General features: G+C 41.7%; 1 protein-coding gene across 1 annotated transcript in view; it reads right to left on the bottom strand.

The window, feature by feature from the left end:
* Nucleotides 1–23,447, bottom strand: part of LOC135479080 (uncharacterized) — a 78,692-nt gene that overhangs the window by 14,169 nt on the left and 41,076 nt on the right. The window contains 1 exon segment of the mRNA XM_064758801.1: nucleotides 135–314. Coding sequence (XP_064614871.1) covers nucleotides 135–314 — 180 coding nt within the window.

Below are 23,447 nucleotides of genomic sequence, written 5' to 3' on the forward strand. Positions count from 1 at the left end.
CTGTCCAGTGATCAGGGACTTACCTGCAGATAATGAGCTGTCCACTGATCAGGGGCTTACCTGCAGATAATGAGCTGTCCAGTGATCAGGGGCTTACCTGCAGATAATGAACTGTCCAGTGATCGGGGGCCTACCTGCAGATAATGAGCTGTCCAGTGTTCTGCATGGAGTCGTACAATTTTCTCTCCTCATCACTCAGCTTGATGTGTTCGACGAAGATGCGCTTTTCAGGCAAGTCCAGGAGCGGCTTTCCATTCATCTCCTGTGTCTTGGTGCGCCTCAGCGCAATCAACCCAATTAGCTGACGGACTCTCCTGCGTGAGCAGAAGTGAGATTTGGAAACCTTAAACTGCTTCAGTTTTATGCTATCTTCAAGAATATTTCACCAGACCAGAGATCTCACTGCTGTAAACATTCGACCTTTTCAACCACCAAAGCACCTATTACAGTGGAATGTATGCATATAATTATCATGAAAATGGTGCCACACCCCCCCCCCCAATTCTCTGACAATATATCAAAACACAGGTTGTGGAAGTGGCTGAAAAGGTTGAAAAATTAGAGTAATTAAACTTCACATAAACACTGAGGTGCATCAAGTAATTTCAAAGATGCACAAAAACAAATTTCAGCAAAAGCATTTCAGTATATGTACATCTGAAGAGATTTAGTCCAGCTTTATATTCTGTTTATCAACCATTTCATACTCTATTCTCTGTTTACCGACCATTCCATACTCTATATTCTATTTATCAACCATTCTACACTCAGTATTCTGTTTAACAACCTTTCTACACTCTGTATAAACAATTCCACACTTTGTATTCTGCTTAACAACCATTCTACACTCTGTATTCTGTTGATCTGTCCTTCCACACTCTGTATTCTATTTACCTGCCATTCCACACTCTGTATTCTGTTTACCGACCACTCCGTACTCTGTATTCTTTTCACCTGCCATCCTACACTCTGTATTTTGTTTGCCGACCATTCCATACTTTACCGACCATTCCACACTCTGTATTCTGTTCATCTGCCATTCTACACTCTGTATTTTGTTTGCTGACCATTCCATACTTTACCGACCATTCCACACTCGGCATTCTGTTCACCTGCCATTCTACACTCTGTATTTTGTTCGCCGACCATTCCATACTTTACCGACCATTCCACACTCTGCATTCTGTTCACCTGCCATTCTACACTCTGTATTTTGTTTGCCGCCCATTCCATACTTTACTGACCATTTCACACTCTGCATTCTGGTCACCTGCCCTTCTACACTCTGCATTTTGTTTCCCGACCATTCCATACCTTACCGACCATTCCACACTCTGCATTCTGTTCACCTGCCATTCCACACTCTGTTTTCTGTTTACCGACCATTCCATACTCTGTTTACTGACCATTCCACACTCTGTATTCTGTTCACCTGCCATTCTACACTCTGTATTCTGTTTACCGACTATTCCATACTCTGTATGCTGTTTATCGACCATTTCACACTCTGTATTCTATTCACCTGCCATTTCACACTCTGTATTATGTTCACTGACCATTTCACACTCTGCATTCTGTTCACCGACTATTCCACACTCTGTATTATGTTCACTGACCATTTCACACTCTGTATTATGTTCACTGACCATTTCACACTCTGTATTCTGTTCACCATCCATTCCACACTCTGTATTCTGTTCACCGACCATTCCACACTCTGTATTATGTTCACCAACCATTCCACACTCTGTATTATGTTCACTGACCATTTCACACTCTGTATTATGTTCACGATCCATTCCACACTCTGTAATATGTTCACCGACCATTCCACACTCTGTATTCTGTTCACTGACCATTTCACACTCTGTATTCTATTCACCTGCCATTCTACACTCTGTATTATGTTCACCGACCATTCCACACTCTGTATTCTGTTCACCGACCATTCCACACTCTGTATTCTGTTCACCGACCATTCCACACTCTGTATTCTGTTCACCGACCATTCCACACTCTGTATTATGTTCACTGACCATTTCACACTCTGTATTCTATTCACCTGCCATTCTACACTCTGTATTCTGTTCACCGACCATTCCACAATCTGTATTATGTTCACTGACCATTCCACACTCTGTATTCTGTTCACCGACCATTCCACACTCTGTATTATGTTCACTGACCATTTCACACTCTGTATTCTGTTCACCTGCCATTCTACACTCTGTATTCTGTTCACCGACCATTCCACACTCTGTATTATGTTCACTGACCATTCCACACTCTGTATTCTGTTCACCATCCATTCCACACTCTGTATTATGTTCACTGACCATTCCACACTCTGTATTCTGTTCACCGACCATTCCACACTCTGTATTCTGTTCACCTGCCATTCTACACTCTGTATTCTGTTCACCGACCATTCCACACTTTGTATTATGTTCACTGACCATTCCACACTCTGTATTCTGTTCACCATCCATTCCACACTCTGTATTATGTTCACTGACCATTCCACACTCTGTATTATGTTCACTGACCATTCCACACTCTGTATTCTGTTCACCGACCATTCCACACTCTGTATTATGTTCACTGACCATTCCACACTCTGTATTCTGTTCACTGACCATTCCACACTCTGTATTCTGTTCACTGACCATTCCACACTCTGTATTATGTTCACTGACCATTTCACACTATGTATTATGTTCACTGACCATTCCACACTCTGTATTATGTTCACCGACCATTCCACACTCTGTATTCTGTTCACCGACCATTCCACACTCTGTATTCTGTTGATCTGTCCTTCCACACTCTGTATTCTATTTACCTGCCATTCCACACTCTGTATTCTGTTTACCGACCACTCCGTACTCTGTATTCTTTTCACCTGCCATCCTACACTCTGTATTTTGTTTGCCGACCATTCCATACTTTACCGACCATTCCACACTCTGTATTCTGTTCATCTGCCATTCTACACTCTGTATTTTGTTTGCTGACCATTCCATACTTTACCGACCATTCCACACTCGGCATTCTGTTCACCTGCCATTCTACACTCTGTATTTTGTTCGCCGACCATTCCATACTTTACCGACCATTCCACACTCTGCATTCTGTTCACCTGCCATTCTACACTCTGTATTTTGTTTGCCGCCCATTCCATACTTTACTGACCATTTCACACTCTGCATTCTGGTCACCTGCCCTTCTACACTCTGCATTTTGTTTCCCGACCATTCCATACCTTACCGACCATTCCACACTCTGCATTCTGTTCACCTGCCATTCCACACTCTGTTTTCTGTTTACCGACCATTCCATACTCTGTTTACTGACCATTCCACACTCTGTATTCTGTTCACCTGCCATTCTACACTCTGTATTCTGTTTACCGACTATTCCATACTCTGTATGCTGTTTATCGACCATTTCACACTCTGTATTCTATTCACCTGCCATTTCACACTCTGTATTATGTTCACTGACCATTTCACACTCTGCATTCTGTTCACCGACTATTCCACACTCTGTATTATGTTCACTGACCATTTCACACTCTGTATTATGTTCACTGACCATTTCACACTCTGTATTCTGTTCACCATCCATTCCACACTCTGTATTCTGTTCACCGACCATTCCACACTCTGTATTATGTTCACCAACCATTCCACACTCTGTATTATGTTCACTGACCATTTCACACTCTGTATTATGTTCACGATCCATTCCACACTCTGTAATATGTTCACCGACCATTCCACACTCTGTATTCTGTTCACTGACCATTTCACACTCTGTATTCTATTCACCTGCCATTCTACACTCTGTATTATGTTCACCGACCATTCCACACTCTGTATTCTGTTCACCGACCATTCCACACTCTGTATTCTGTTCACCGACCATTCCACACTCTGTATTCTGTTCACCGACCATTCCACACTCTGTATTATGTTCACTGACCATTTCACACTCTGTATTCTATTCACCTGCCATTCTACACTCTGTATTCTGTTCACCGACCATTCCACAATCTGTATTATGTTCACTGACCATTCCACACTCTGTATTCTGTTCACCGACCATTCCACACTCTGTATTATGTTCACTGACCATTTCACACTCTGTATTCTGTTCACCTGCCATTCTACACTCTGTATTCTGTTCACCGACCATTCCACACTCTGTATTATGTTCACTGACCATTCCACACTCTGTATTCTGTTCACCATCCATTCCACACTCTGTATTATGTTCACTGACCATTCCACACTCTGTATTCTGTTCACCGACCATTCCACACTCTGTATTCTGTTCACCTGCCATTCTACACTCTGTATTCTGTTCACCGACCATTCCACACTTTGTATTATGTTCACTGACCATTCCACACTCTGTATTCTGTTCACCATCCATTCCACACTCTGTATTATGTTCACTGACCATTCCACACTCTGTATTATGTTCACTGACCATTCCACACTCTGTATTCTGTTCACCGACCATTCCACACTCTGTATTATGTTCACTGACCATTCCACACTCTGTATTCTGTTCACTGACCATTCCACACTCTGTATTCTGTTCACTGACCATTCCACACTCTGTATTCTGTTCACTGACCATTTCACACTCTGTATTCTATTCACCTGCCATTCTACACTCTGTATTATGTTCACCGACCATTCCACACTCTGTATTCTATTCACCTGCCATTCTACACTCTGTATTATGTTCACTGACCATTCCACACTCTGTATTATGTTCACTGACCATTTCACACTCTGTATTCTATTCACCTGCCATTCTACACTCTGTATTATGTTCACCGACCATTCCACACTCTGTATTATGTTCACTGACCATTTCACACTCTGTATTCTATTCACCTGCCATTCCACACTCTGTATTCTGTTCACCGACCATTCCACACTCTGTATTATGTTCACTGACCATTTCACACTCTGTATTCTATTCACCTGTCATTCTACACTCTGTATTATGTTCACCAACCATTCCACACTCTGTATTCTGTTCACTGACCATTTCACACTCTGTATTCTATTCACCTGCCATTCTACACTCTGTATTATGTTCACTGACCATTCCACACTCTGTATTCTGTTCACCGACCATTCCACACTCTGTACTCTGTTTACTGACCATTCCACACTCTATATTCTATTCACCTGCCATTCTACACTCTGTATTATGTTCACCGACCATTCCACACTCTGTATTCTGTTCACCGACCATTCCACACTCTGTATTCTATTCACCTGCCATTCTACACTCTGTATTCTGTTCACCGACCATTCCACACTCTGTATTATGTTCACTGACCATTTCACACTCTGTATTCTATTCACCTGCCATTCTACACTCTGTATTCTGTTCACCGACCATTCCACACTCTGTATTATGTTCACTGACCATTCCACACTCTGTATTCTGTTAACCGACCATTCCACACTCTGTATTATGTTCACTGACCATTTCACACTCTGTATTCTATTCACCTGCCATTCTACACTCTGTATTCTGTTCACTGACCATTCCACAATCTGTATTATGTTCACTGACCATTCCACACTCTGTATTCTGTTCACCGACCATTCCACACTCTGTATTATGTTCACTGACCATTTCACACTCTGTATTCTGTTCACCTGCCATTCTACACTCTGTATTCTGTTCACCGACCATTCCACACTCTGTATTATGTTCACTGACCATTCCACACTCTGTATTCTGTTCACCATCCATTCCACACTCTGTATTATGTTCACTGACCATTCCACACTCTGTATTCTGTTCACCGACCATTCCACACTCTGTATTCTGTTCACCGACCATTCCACACTCTGTATTATGTTCACTGACCATTCCACACTCTGTATTCTGTTCACCGACCATTCCACACTCTGTATTATGTTCACTGACCATTCCACACTCTGTATCCTGTTCACTGACCATTCCACACTCTGTATTCTGTTCACCGACCATTCCACACTCTGTATTCTGTTCACTGACCATTTCACACTCTGTATTCTATTCACCTGCCATTCTACACTCTGTATTATGTTCACCGACCATTCCACACTCTGTATTCTATTCACATGCCATTCTACACTCTGTATTATGTTCACTGACCATTCCACACTCTGTATTATGTTCACTGACCATTTCACACTCTGTATTCTATTCACCTGCCATTCTACACTCTGTATTATGTTCACCGACCATTCCACACTCTGTATTATGTTCACTGACCATTTCACACTCTGTATTCTATTCACCTGCCATTCTACACTCTGTATTCTGTTCACCGACCATTCCACACTCTGTATTATGTTCACTGACCATTTCACACTCTGTATTCTATTCACCTGTCATTCTACACTCTGTATTATGTTCACCAACCATTCCACACTCTGTATTCTGTTCACTGACCATTTCACACTCTGTATTCTATTCACCTGCCATTCTACACTCTGTATTATGTTCACCGACCATTCCACACTCTGTATTATGTTCACTGACCATTTCACACTCTGTATTTTATTCACCTGCCATTCTACACTCTGTATTATGTTCACTGACCATTCCACACTCTGTATTCTGTTCACCGACCATTCCACACTCTGTACTCTGTTTACTGACCATTCCACACTCTGTATTCTATTCACCTGCCATTCTACACTCTGTATTATGTTCACCGACCATTCCACACTCTGTATTCTGTTCACCGACCATTCCACACTCTGTATTCTATTCACCTGCCATTCTACACTCTGTATTCTGTTCACCGACCATTCCACACTCTGTATTATGTTCACTGACCATTTCACACTCTGTATTCTATTCACCTGCGATTCTACACTCTGTATTCTGTTCACCGACCATTCCACACTCTGTATTATGTTCACTGACCATTCCACACTCTGTATTCTGTTAACCGACCATTCCACACTCTGTATTATGTTCACCGACCATTCCACACTCTGTATTATGTTCACCGACCATTCCACACTCTGTATTATGTTCACTGACCATTCCACACTCTGTATTATGTTCACTGACCATTCCACACCTTGTATTATGTTCACTGACCATTCCACACTCTGTATTATGTTCACCGACCATTCCACACTCTGTATTATGTTCACCATCCAGTTCACACTCTGTATTATGTTCACCGCCCATTTCACACTTTGTAATATGTTCACCATCCATTCCACACTCTGTATTATGTTCACTGACCATTTCACACTCTGTATTCTGTTCACCTGTCATTCTACACTCTGTATTATGTTCACCGACCATTCCACACTCTGTATTATGTTCACTGACCATTTCACACTCTGTATTCTATTCACCTGCCATTCTACACTCTGTATTATGTTCACCGACCATTCCACACTCTGTATTATGTTCACTGACCATTTCACACTCTGTATTCTATTCACCTGCCATTCTACACTCTGTATTCTGTTCACCGACCATTCCACACTCTGTATTATGTTCACTGACCATTCCAGACTCTGTATTCTGTTAACCGACCATTCCACACTCTGTATTATGTTCACCGACCATTCCACACTCTGTATTCTGTTCACTGACCATTCCACACTCTGTATTATGTTCACTGACCATTTCACACTCTGTATTCTGTTCACCGACCATTCCACACTCTGTATTATGTTCACCATCCATTCCACACTCTGTATTATGTTCACCATCCATTCCACACTCTGTATTCTGTTCACTGACCATTTCACACTCTGTATTCTGTTCACCGACCATTCCACACTCTGTATTCTGTTCACCGACCATTTCACACTCTGTATTCTGTTCACCGACCATTCCACACTCTGTATTATGTTCACTGACCATTTCACACTCTGTATTCTGTTCACCGACCATTCCACACTCTGTATTATGTTCACCATCCATTCCACACTCTGTATTATGTTCACCATCCATTCCACACTCTGTATTCTGTTCACTGACCATTTCACACTCTGTATTCTATTCACCTGCCATTCTACACTCTGTATTCTGTTCACCGACCATTCCACACTCTGTATTCTGTTCACCGACCATTTCACACTCTGTATTATGTTCACTGACCATTTCACACTCTGTATTATGTTCACTGACCATTTCACACTCTGTATTCTGTTCACCATCCATTCCACTCTGTATTCTGTTCACCATCCATTCCACACTCTGTATTCTGCTCACCGACCATTCCACACTCTGTATTATGTTCACTGACCATTTCACACACTGTATTATGTTCACCATCCATTCCACACTCTGTATTCTGTTCACCGACCATTCCACACTCTGTATTCTGTTCACCGACCATTCCACACTCTGTATTATGTTCACCGACCATTTCACACTCTGTATTCTGTTCACCATCCATTCCAAACTCTGTATTCTGTTCACCGACCATTCCACACTCTGTATTCTGTTCACCGACCATTCCACACTCTGTATTCTGTTCACCGACCATTCCACACTCTGTATTCTGTTCACCGACCATTCCACACTCTGTATTCTGTTCACCGACCATTCCACACTCTGTATTATGTTCACTGACCATTTCACACTATGTATTATGTTCACTGACCATTCCACACTCTGTATTCTGTTCACCGACCATTCCACACTCTGTATTCTATTCACCTGCCATTCTACACTCTGTATTCTGTTCACCGACCATTCCACACTCTGTATTATGTTCACTGACCATTTCACACTCTGTATTCTATTCACCTGCCATTCTACACTCTGTATTCTGTTCACCGACCATTCCACACTCTGTATTATGTTCACTGACCATTCCACACTCTGTATTCTGTTAACCGACCATTCCACACTCTGTATTATGTTCACTGACCATTTCACACTCTGTATTCTATTCACCTGCCATTCTACACTCTGTATTCTGTTCACTGACCATTCCACAATCTGTATTATGTTCACTGACCATTCCACACTCTGTATTCTGTTCACCGACCATTCCACACTCTGTATTATGTTCACTGACCATTTCACACTCTGTATTCTGTTCACCTGCCATTCTACACTCTGTATTCTGTTCACCGACCATTCCACACTCTGTATTATGTTCACTGACCATTCCACACTCTGTATTCTGTTCACCATCCATTCCACACTCTGTATTATGTTCACTGACCATTCCACACTCTGTATTCTGTTCACCGACCATTCCACACTCTGTATTCTGTTCACCGACCATTCCACACTCTGTATTATGTTCACTGACCATTCCACACTCTGTATTCTGTTCACCGACCATTCCACACTCTGTATTATGTTCACTGACCATTCCACACTCTGTATCCTGTTCACTGACCATTCCACACTCTGTATTCTGTTCACCGACCATTCCACACTCTGTATTCTGTTCACTGACCATTTCACACTCTGTATTCTATTCACCTGCCATTCTACACTCTGTATTATGTTCACCGACCATTCCACACTCTGTATTCTATTCACATGCCATTCTACACTCTGTATTATGTTCACTGACCATTCCACACTCTGTATTATGTTCACTGACCATTTCACACTCTGTATTCTATTCACCTGCCATTCTACACTCTGTATTATGTTCACTGACCATTCCACACTCTGTATTCTGTTCACCGACCATTCCACACTCTGTACTCTGTTTACTGACCATTCCACACTCTGTATTCTATTCACCTGCCATTCTACACTCTGTATTATGTTCACCGACCATTCCACACTCTGTATTCTGTTCACCGACCATTCCACACTCTGTATTCTATTCACCTGCCATTCTACACTCTGTATTCTGTTCACCGACCATTCCACACTCTGTATTATGTTCACTGACCATTTCACACTCTGTATTCTATTCACCTGCGATTCTACACTCTGTATTCTGTTCACCGACCATTCCACACTCTGTATTATGTTCACTGACCATTCCACACTCTGTATTCTGTTAACCGACCATTCCACACTCTGTATTATGTTCACCGACCATTCCACACTCTGTATTATGTTCACCGACCATTCCACACTCTGTATTATGTTCACTGACCATTCCACACTCTGTATTATGTTCACTGACCATTCCACACCTTGTATTATGTTCACTGACCATTCCACACTCTGTATTATGTTCACCGACCATTCCACACTCTGTATTATGTTCACCGACCATTCCACACTCTGTATTATGTTCACCGACCATTTCACACTTTGTATTATGTTCACCATCCATTCCACACTCTGTATTATGTTCACCGACCATTCCACACTCTGTATTATGTTCACTGACCATTCCACACTCTGTATTATGTTCACTGACCATTTCACACTCTGTATTATGTTCACATCCATTCCACACTCTGTATTATGTTCACCGACCATTCCACACTCTGTATTATGTTCACTGACCATTCCACACTCTGTATTCTATTCACCTGCCATTCTACACTCTGTATTATGTTCACCGACCATTCCACACTCTGTATTATGTTCACTGACCATTTCACACTCTGTATTCTATTCACCTGCCATTCTACACTCTGTATTATGTTCACCGACCATTCCACACTCTGTATTATGTTCACTGACCATTTCACACTCTGTATTCTATTCACCTGCCATTCTACACTCTGTATTCTGTTCACCGACCATTCCACACTCTGTATTATGTTCACTGACCATTCCAGACTCTGTATTCTGTTAACCGACCATTCCACACTCTGTATTATGTTCACCGACCATTCCACACTCTGTATTATGTTCACCGACCATTCCACACTCTGTATTATGTTCACTGACCATTCCACACTCTGTATTATGTTCACTGACCATTCCACACTCTGTATTATGTTCACTGACCATTCCACACTCTGTATTCTGTTCACCGACCATTCCACACTCTGTATTATGTTCACCGACCATTCCACACTCTGTATTCTGTTCACTGACCATTCCACACTCTGTATTATGTTCACTGACCATTCCACACTCTGTATTCTGTTCACCGACCATTTCACACTCTGTATTCTGTTCACCGACCATTCCACACTCTGTATTATGTTCACTGACCATTTCACACTCTGTATTCTATTCACCGACCATTCCACAATCTGTATTATGTTCACCATCCATTCCACACTCTGTATTATGTTCACCATCCATTCCACACTCTGTATTCTGTTCACTGACCATTTCACACTCTGTATTCTGTTCACCGACCATTCCACACTCTGTATTCTGTTCACCGACCATTTCACACTCTGTATTCTGTTCACCGACCATTCCACACTCTGTATTATGTTCACTGACCATTTCACACTCTGTATTCTGTTCACCGACCATTCCACACTCTGTATTATGTTCACCATCCATTCCACACTCTGTAATATGTTCACCATCCATTCCACACTCTGTATTCTGTTCACTGACCATTTCACACTCTGTATTCTATTCACCTGCCATTCTACACTCTGTATTCTGTTCACCAACCATTCCACACTCTGTATTCTGTTCACCGACCATTCCACACTCTGAATTATGTTCACTGACCATTTCACACTCTGTATTATGTTCACTGACCATTTCACACTCTGTATTCTGTTCACCATCCATTCCACTCTGTATTCTGTTCACCATCCATTCCACACTCTGTATTCTGCTCACCGACCATTCCACACTCTGTATTATGTTCACTGACCATTTCACACACTGTATTATGTTCACCATCCATTCCACACTCTGTATTCTGTTCACCGACCATTCCACACTCTGTATTCTGTTCACCGACCATTCCACACTCTGTATTATGTTCACCGACCATTTCACACTCTGTATTCTGTTCACCATCCATTCCAAACTCTGTATTCTGTTCACCGACCATTCCACACTCTGTATTCTGTTCACCGACCATTCCACACTCTGTATTCTGTTCACCGACCATTCCACACTCTGTATTCTGTTCACCGACCATTCCACACTCTGTATTCTGTTCACCGACCATTCCACACTCTGTATTATGTTCACTGACCATTTCACACTCTGTATTATGTTCACTGACCATTCCACACTCTGTATTATGTTCACTGACCATTCCACACTCTGTATTCTGTTCACTGACCATTTCACACTCTGTATTCTATTCACCTGCCATTCTACACTCTGTATTCTGTTCACCGACCATTCCACACTCTGCATTATGTTCACCAACCATTCCACACTCTGTATTCTGTTCACCGACCATTCCACACTCTGTATTATGTTCACCTGCCATTCCACACTCTGTATTATCTTCACCGACCATTCCACACTCTGTATTCTGTTCACCGACCATTCCACACTCTGTATTATGTTCACCGACCATTCCACACTCTGTATTATGTTCACTGACCATTTCACACTCTGTGTTATGTTCACTGACCATTTCACACTCTGTATTATGTTCACTGACCATTCCACACTCTGTATTATGTTCACCATCCATTCCACACTCTGTATTCTGTTCACTGACCATTTCACACTCTGTATTCTGTTCACCATCCATTCCACACTCTGTATTCTGTTCACCGACCATTCCACACTCTGTATTCTGTTCACCATCCAGTCCACACTCTGTATGATGTTCACTGACCATTTCACACTCTGTATTCTGTTGACCTGCCATTCTACACTCTGTATTCTGTTCACCAACCATTCCACACTCTGTATTATGTTCACTGACCATTTCACACTCTGTATTATGTTCACCATCCATTCCACACTCTGTATTATGTTCACCGACCATTTCACACTCTGTATTATGTTCACTGACCATTTCACACTCTGTATTATGTTCACCATCCATTCCACACTCTGTATTCTGTTCACCGACCATTCCACACTCTGTATTCTGTTCACCATCCATTCCACACTCTGTATTATGTTCACTGACCATTTCACACTCTGTATTATGTTCACCATCCATTCCACACTCTGTATTCTGTTCACCGACCATTCCACACTCTGTATTCTGTTCACCGACCATTCCACACTCTGTATTCTGTTCACTGATCATTCCACACTCTGTATTCTGTTCACCGACCATTCCACACTCTGTATTATGTTCACTGACCATTTCACACCCTGTATTCTGTTCACCATCCATTCCACACTCTGTATTCTGTTCACTGACCATTCCACACTCTGTATTATGTTCACTGACCATTCCACACTCTGTATTCTGTTCACTGACCATTTCACACTCTGTATTCTATTCACCTGCCATTCTACACTCTGTATTCTGTTCACTGACCATTCCACACTCTGTATTATGTTCACTGACCATTTCACACCCTGTATTCTATTCACCTGCCATTCTACACTCTGTATTCTGTTCACCGACCATTCCACACTCTGTATTATGTTCACTGACCATTTCACACTCTGTATTCTATTCACCTGCCATTCTACACTCTGTATTATGTTCACCGACCATTCCACACTCTGTATTCTGTTCACCGACCATTCCACACTCTGTATTCTGTTCACCTGCCATTCCACACTCTGTATTATGTTCACCAACCATTCAACACTCTGTATTCTGTTCACCGACCATTCCACACTCTGTATTATGTTCACCGACCATTCCACACTCTGTATTATGTTCACTGACCATTTCACACTCTGTATTATGTTCACTGACCATTCCACACTCTGTATTCTGTTCACCATCCATTCCACACTCTGTATTCTGTTCACCGACCATTCCACACTCTGTATTCTGTTCACCATCCTTTCCACACTCTGTATTATGTTCACTGACAATTTCACACTCTGTATTCTGTTCACCATCCATTCCACACTCTGTATTCTGTTCACCGACCATTCCACACTCTGTATTCTGTTCACCATCCATTCCACTCTGTATTCTGTTCACCATCCATTCCACACTCTGTATTCTGCTCACCGACCATTCCACACTCTGTATTATGTTCACTGACCATTTCACACACTGTATTATGTTCACCATCCATTCCACACTCTGTATTCTGTTCACCGACCATTCCACACTCTGTATTCTGTTCACCGACCATTCCACACTCTGTATTCTGTTCACCGACCATTCCACACTCTGTATTATGTTCACTGACCATTTCACACTCTGTATTATGTTCACTGACCATTCCACACTCTGTATTCTGTTCACCGACCATTCCACACTCTGTATTATGTTCACTGACCATTTCACACTCTGTATTCTGTTCACCATCCATTCCACACTCTGTATTCTGTTCACCGACCATTTCACACTCTGTATTCTGTTCACCATCCATTCCACACTCTGTATTCTGTTCACTGACCATTCCACACTCTGTATTCTGTTCACCGACCATTCCACACTCTGTATTCTGTTCACCGACCATTCCACACTCTGTATTCTGTTCACCGACCATTCCACACTCTGTATTCTGTTCACCGACCATTCCACACTCTGTATTATGTTCACTGACCATTCCACACTCTGTATTCTGTTCACCATCCATACCACACTCTGTATTATGTTCACTGACCATTTCACACTCTGTATTATGTTCACCATCCATTCCACACTCTGTATTATGTTCACCGATCATTCCACACTCTGTATTATGTTCACCATCCATTCCACACTCTGTATTATGTTCACCGACCATTTCACACTCTGTATTATGTTCACTGACCATTTCACACTCTGTATTATGTTCACCATCCATTCCACACTCTGTATTCTGTTCACTGACCATTCCACACTCTGTATTATGTTCACTGACCATTCCACACTCTGTATTCTGTTCACTGACCATTGCACACTCTGTATTCTATTCACCTGCCATTCTACACTCTGTATTCTGTTCACCGACCATTCCACACTCTGTATTATGTTCACCAACCATTCCACACTCTGTATTCTGTTCACCGACCATTCCACACTCTGTATTCTGTTCACCTGCCATTCCACACTCTGTATTATGTTCACCGACCATTTCACACTCTGTATTATGTTCACTGACCATTTCACACTCTGTATTCTGTTCACTGACCATTTCACACTCTGTATTATGTTCACTGACCATTCCACACTCTGTATTCTGTTCACCATCCATTCCACACTCTGTATTCTGTTCACTGACCATTTCACTCTCTGTATTATGTTCACCATCCATTCCACACTCTGTATTCTGTTCACCGACCATTCCACACTCTGTATTCTGTTCACCATCCAGTCCACACTCTGTATGATGTTCACTGACCATTTCACACTCTGTATTCTGTTCACCTGCCATTCTACACTCTGTATTATGTTCACTGACCATTTCACACTCCGTATTATGTTCACCATCCATTCCACACTCTGTATTATGTTCACTGACCATTCCACACTCTGTATTATGTTCACTGACCATTTCACACTCTGTATTATGTTCACCATCCATTCCACACTCTGTATTCTGTTCACCGACCATTCCACACTCTGTATTATGTTCACCATCCAGTCCACACTCTGTATGATGTTCACTGACCATTTCACACTCTGTATTCTGTTCACCTGTCATTCTACACTCTGTATTATGTTCACTGACCATTTCACACTCTGTATTATGTTCACCATCCATTCCACACTCTGTATTATGTTCACCGACCATTCCACACTGTGTATTCTGTTCACTGACCATTTCACACTCTGTATTATGTTCACCATCCATTCCACACTCTGTATTCTGTTCACTGACCATTTCACACTCTGTATTATGTTCACCATCCATTCCACACTCTGTATTATGTTCACCGACCATTCCACACTGTGTATTATGTTCACTGACCATTTCACACTCTGTATTATGTTCACCATCCATTCCACACTCTGTATTCTGTTCACCATCCATTCCACACTCTGTATTATGTTCACTGACCATTTCACACTCTGTATTATGTTCACTGACCATTTCACACTCTGTATTCTGTTCACCGACCATTCCACACTCTGTATTATGTTCACTGACCATTTCACACTCTGTATTCTGTTCACCATCCATTCCACACTCTGTATTATGTTCACCATCCATTCCACACTCTGTATTATGTTCACCATCCATTCCACACTCTGTATTATGTTCACCGACCATTTCACACTCTGTATTATGTTCACTGACCATTTCACACTCTGTATTATGTTCACCATCCATTCCACACTCTGTATTCTGTTCACTGACCATTCCACACTCTGTATTATGTTCACTGACCATTCCACACTCTGTATTCTGTTCACTGACCATTTCACACTCTGTATTCTATTCACCTGCCATTCTACACTCTGTATTATGTTCACCAACCATTCCACACTCTGTATTATGTTCACTGACCATTTCACACTCTGTATTCTGTTCACTGACCATTCCACACTCTGTATTATGTTCACTGACCATTTCACACTCTGTATTCTATTCACCTGCCATTCTACACTCTGTATTATGTTCACCAACCATTCCACACTCTGTATTATGTTCACTGACCATTTCACACTCTGTATTATGTTCACTGACCATTTCACACTCTGTATTCTATTCACCTGCCATTCTACACTCTGTATTATGTTCACCGACCAATCCACACTCTGTATTCTGTTCACTGACCATTCCACACTCTGTATTCTAATCACCTGCCATTCCACACTCTGTATTATGTTCACCGACCATTCCACACTCTGTATTATGTTCACTGACCATTCCACACTCTGTATTCTGTTCACTGACCATTCCACACTCTGTATTATGTTCACCATCCATTCCACACTCTGTATTCTGTTCACTGACCATTCCACACTCTGTATTCTGTTCACCGACCATTCCACACTCTGTATTATGTTCACCGACCATTCCACACTGTATTATGTTCACTGACCATTTCACACTCTGTATTCTATTCACCTGCCATTCTACACTCTGTATTCTGTTCACTGACCATTTCACACTCTGTATTCTATTCACCTGCCATTCTACACTCTGTATTATGTTCACCGACCATTCCACACTCTGTATTTTGTTCACCGACCATTCCACACTCTGTATTATGTTCACTGACCATTCCACACTCTGTATTAAGTTCACTGACCATTCCACACTCTGTATTATGTTCACTGACCATTCCACACTCTGTATTATGTTCACCGACCATTCCACACTCTGTATTATGTTCACTGACCATTCCACACTCTGTATTATGTTCACCGACCATTCCACACTCTGTATTATGTTCACCGACCATTTCACACTTTGTATTATGTTCACCATCCATTCCACACTCTGTATTATGTTCACCGACCATTCCACACTCTGTATTATGTTCACTGACCATTCCACACTCTGTATTATGTTCACTGACCATTTCCCACTCTGTATTATGTTCACATCCATTCCACACTCTGTATTATGTTCACCGACCATTCCACACTCTGTATTATGTTCACTGACCATTCCACACTCTGTATTCTATTCACCTGCCATTCTACACTCTGTATTATGTTCACCGACCATTCCACACTCTGTATTATGTTCACTGACCATTTCACACTCTGTATTCTATTCACCTGCCATTCTACACTCTGTATTATGTTCACCGACCATTCCACACTCTGTATTATGTTCACTGACCATTTCACACTCTGTATTCTATTCACCTGCCATTCTACACTCTGTATTCTGTTCACCGACCATTCCACACTCTGTATTATGTTCACTGACCATTCCAGACTCTGTATTCTGTTAACCGACCATTCCACACTCTGTATTATGTTCACCGACCATTCCACACTCTGTATTATGTTCACCGACCATTCCACACTCTGTATTATGTTCACTGACCATTCCACACTCTGTATTATGTTCACTGACCATTCCACACTCTGTATTATGTTCACTGACCATTCCACACTCTGTATTATGTTCACTGACCATTTCACACTCTGTATTATGTTCACTGACCATTCCACACTCTGTATTCTGTTCACCGACCATTCCACACTCTGTATTATGTTCACTGACCATTTCACACTCTGTATTCTGTTCACCATCCATTCCACACTCTGTATTATGTTCACCGACCATTCCACACTCTGTATTATGTTCACTGACCATTTCACACTCTGTATTATGTTCACTGACCATTCCACACTCTGTATTCTGTTCACCATCCATTCCACACTCTGTATTCTGTTCACCGACCATTCCACACTCTGTATTCTGTTCACCATCCTTTCCACACTCTGTATTATGTTCACTGACCATTCCACACTCTGTATTCTGTTCACCATCCATTCCACACTCTGTATTCTGTTCACCGACCATTCCACACTCTGTATTCTGTTCACCATCCTTTCCACACTCTGTATTATGTTCACTGACCATTTCACACTCTGTATTCTGTTCACCATCCATTCCACACTCTGTATTCTGTTCACCGACCATTCCACACTCTGTATTCTGTTCACCATCCATTCCACTCTGTATTCTGTTCACCATCCATTCCACACTCTGTATTCTGCTCACCGACCATTCCACACTCTGTATTATGTTCACTGACCATTCCACACACTGTATTATGTTCACCATCCATTCCACACTCTGTATTCTGTTCACCGACCATTCCACACTCTGTATTCTGTTCACCGACCATTCCACACTCTGTATTATGTTCACCGACCATTCCACACTCTGTATTATGTTCACTGACCATTTCACACTCTGTATTATGTTCACTGACCATTCCACACTCTGTATTCTGTTCACCGACCATTCCACACTCTGTATTATGTTCACTGACCATTTCACACTCTGTATTCTGTTCACCATCCATTCCACACTCTGTATTCTGTTCACCGACCATTTCACACTCTGTATTCTGTTTACCATCCATTCCACACTCTGTATTCTGTTCACTGACCATTCCACACTCTGTATTCTGTTCACCGACCATTCCACACTCTGTATTCTGTTCACCGACCATTCCACACTCTGTATTCTGTTCACCGACCATTCCACACTCTGTATTCTGTTCACCGACCATTCCACACTCTGTATTATGTTCACTGACCATTCCACACTCTGTATTCTGTTCACCATCCATTCCACACTCTGTATTATGTTCACTGACCATTTCACACTCTGTATTATGTTCACCATCCATTCCACACTCTGTATTATGTTCACCGATCATTCCACACTCTGTATTATGTTCACCATCCATTCCACACCCTGTATTATGTTCACCGACCATTTCACACTCTGTATTATATTCACTGACCATTTCACACTCTGTATTATGTTCACCATCCATTCCACACTCTGTATTCTGTTCACTGACCATTCCACACTCTGTATTATGTTCACTGACCATTCCACACTCTGTATTCTGTTCACTGACCATTGCACACTCTGTATTCTATTCACCTGCCATTCTACACTCTGTATTCTGTTCACCGACCATTCCACACTCTGTATTATGTTCACCAACCATTCCACACTCTGTATTCTGTTCACCGACCATTCCACACTCTGTATTCTGTTCACCTGCCATTCCACACTCTGTATTATGTTCACCGACCATTTCACACTCTGTATTATGTTCACTGACCATTTCACACTCTGTATTCTGTTCACTGACCATTTCACACTCTGTATTATGTTCACTGACCATTCCACACTCTGTATTCTGTTCACCATCCATTCCACACTCTGTATTCTGTTCACTGACCATTTCACTCTCTGTATTATGTTCACCATCCATTCCACACTCTGTATTCTGTTCACCGACCATTCCACACTCTGTATTCTGTTCACCAAACAGTCCACACTCTGTATGATGTTCACTGACCATTTCACACTCTGTATTCTGTTCACCTGCCATTCTACACTCTGTATTATGTTCACTGACCATTTCACACTCCGTATTATGTTCACCATCCATTCCACACTCTGTATTATGTTCACTGACCATTCCACACTCTGTATTATGTTCACTGACCATTTCACACTCTGTATTATGTTCACCATCCATTCCACACTCTGTATTCTGTTCACCGACCATTCCACACTCTGTATTATGTTCACCATCCAGTCCACACTCTGTATGATGTTCACTGACCATTTCACACTCTGTATTCTGTTCACCTGCCATTCTACATTCTGTATTATGTTCACTGACCATTTCACACTCTGTATTATGTTCACCATCCATTCCACACTTTGTATTATGTTCACCGACCATTCCACACTCTGTATTATGTTCACTGACCATTTCACACTCTGTATTATGTTCACCATCCATTCCACACTCTGTATTATGTTCACCGACCATTCCACACTGTGTATTATGTTCACTGACCATTTCACACTCTGTATTCTGTTCACCATCCATTCCACACTCTGTATTCTGTTCACTGACCATTTCACACTCTGTATTATGTTCACCATCCATTCCACACTCTGTATTATGTTCACCGACCATTCCACACTGTGTATTATGTTCACTGACCATTTCACACTCTGTATTATGTTCACCATCCATTCCACACTCTGTATTCTGTTCACCATCCATTCCACACTCTGTATTATGTTCACTGACCATTTCACACTCTGTATTATGTTCACTGACCATTTCACACTCTGTATTCTGTTCACCGACCATTCCACACTCTGTATTATGTTCACTGACCATTTCACACTCTGTATTCTGTTCACCATCCATTCCACACTCTGTATTATGTTCACCATCCATTCCACACTCTGTATTATGTTCACCATCCATTCCACACTCTGTATTATGTTCACCGACCATTTCACACTCTGTATTATGTTCACTGACCATTTCACACTCTGTATTATGTTCACCATCCATTCCACACTCTGTATTCTGTTCACTGACCATTCCACACTCTGTATTATGTTCACTGACCATTCCACACTCTGTATTCTGTTCACTGACCATTTCACACTCTGTATTCTATTCACCTGCCATTCTACACTCTGTATTATGTTCACCAACCATTCCACACTCTGTATTATGTTCACTGACCATTTCACACTCTGTATTCTGTTCACTGACCATTCCACACTCTGTATTATGTTCACTGACCATTTCACACTCTGTATTCTATTCACCTGCCATTCTACACTCTGTATTATGTTCACCAACCATTCCACACTCTGTATTATGTTCACTGACCATTTCACACTCTGTATTATGTTCACTGACCATTTCACACTCTGTATTCTATTCACCTGCCATTCTACACTCTGTATTATGTTCACCGACCAATCCACACTCTGTATTCTGTTCACTGACCATTCCACACTCTGTATTCTAATCACCTGCCATTCCACACTCTGTATTATGTTCACCGACCATTCCACACTCTGTATTATGTTCACTGACCATTCCACACTCTGTATTCTGTTCACTGACCATTCCACACTCTGTATTATGTTCACCATCCATTCCACACTCTGTATTCTGTTCACTGACCATTCCACACTCTGTATTCTGTTCACCGACCATTCCACACTCTGTATTATGTTCACCGACCATTCCACACTGTATTATGTTCACTGACCATTTCACACTCTGTATTCTATTCACCTGCCATTCTACACTCTGTATTCTGTTCACTGACCATTTCACACTCTGTATTCTATTCACCTGCCATTCTACACTCTGTATTATGTTCACCGACCATTCCACACTCTGTATTTTGTTCACCGACCATTCCACACTCTGTATTATGTTCACTGACCATTCCACACTCTGTATTAAGTTCACTGACCATTCCACACTCTGTATTATGTTCACTGACCATTCCACACTCTGTATTATGTTCACCGACCATTCCACACTCTGTATTATGTTCACTGACCATTCCACACTCTGTATTATGTTCACCGACCATTCCACACTCTGTATTATGTTCACCGACCATTTCACACTTTGTATTATGTTCACCATCCATTCCACACTCTGTATTATGTTCACCGACCATTCCACACTCTGTATTATGTTCACTGACCATTCCACACTCTGTATTATGTTCACTGACCATTTCCCACTCTGTATTATGTTCACATCCATTCCACACTCTGTATTATGTTCACCGACCATTCCACACTCTGTATTATGTTCACTGACCATTCCACACTCTGTATTCTATTCACCTGCCATTCTACACTCTGTATTATGTTCACCGACCATTCCACACTCTGTATTATGTTCACTGACCATTTCACACTCTGTATTCTATTCACCTGCCATTCTACACTCTGTATTATGTTCACCGACCATTCCACACTCTGTATTATGTTCACTGACCATTTCACACTCTGTATTCTATTCACCTGCCATTCTACACTCTGTATTCTGTTCACCGACCATTCCACACTCTGTATTATGTTCACTGACCATTCCACACTCTGTATTCTGTTAACCGACCATTCCACACTCTGTATTATGTTCACCGACCATTCCACACTCTGTATTATGTTCACCGACCATTCCACACTCTGTATTATGTTCACTGACCATTCCACACTCTGTATTATGTTCACTGACCATTCCACACTCTGTATTATGTTCACTGACCATTCCACACTCTGTATTCTGTTCACCGACCATTCCACACTCTGTATTATGTTCACCGACCATTCCACACTCTGTATTCTGTTCACTGACCATTCCACACTCTGTATTATGTTCACTGACCATTCCACACTCTGTATTCTGTTCACCGACCATTTCACACTCTGTATTCTGTTCACCGACCATTCCACACTCTGTATTATGTTCACTGACCATTTCACACTCTGTATTCTGTTCACCGACCATTCCACACTCTGTATTATGTTCACCATCCATTCCACACTCTGTATTATGTTCACCATCCATTCCACACTCTGTATTCTGTTCACTGACCATTCCACACTCTGTATTCTGTTCACCGACCATTCCACACTCTGTATTCTGTTCACCGACCATTCCACACTCTGTATTCTGTTCACCGACCATTCCACACTCTGTATTATGTTCACTGACCATTCCACACTCTGTATTATGTTCACCATCCATTCCACACTCTGTATTCTGTTCACCGACCATTCCACACTCTGTATTATGTTCACTGACCATTTCACACTCTGTATTCTATTCACCTGCCATTCTACACTCTGTATTCTGTTCACCGACCATTCCACACTCTGTATTCTGTTCACCGACCATTCCACACTCTGTATTATGTTCACTGACCATTTCACACTCTGTATTATGTTCACTGACCATTTCACACTCTGTATTCTGTTCACCATCCATTCCAC

The sequence above is a fragment of the Liolophura sinensis genome, chromosome 12 (assembly GCF_032854445.1).
Source record: "Liolophura sinensis isolate JHLJ2023 chromosome 12, CUHK_Ljap_v2, whole genome shotgun sequence".
Lineage (NCBI taxonomy): Eukaryota > Metazoa > Mollusca > Polyplacophora > Chitonida > Chitonidae > Liolophura > Liolophura sinensis.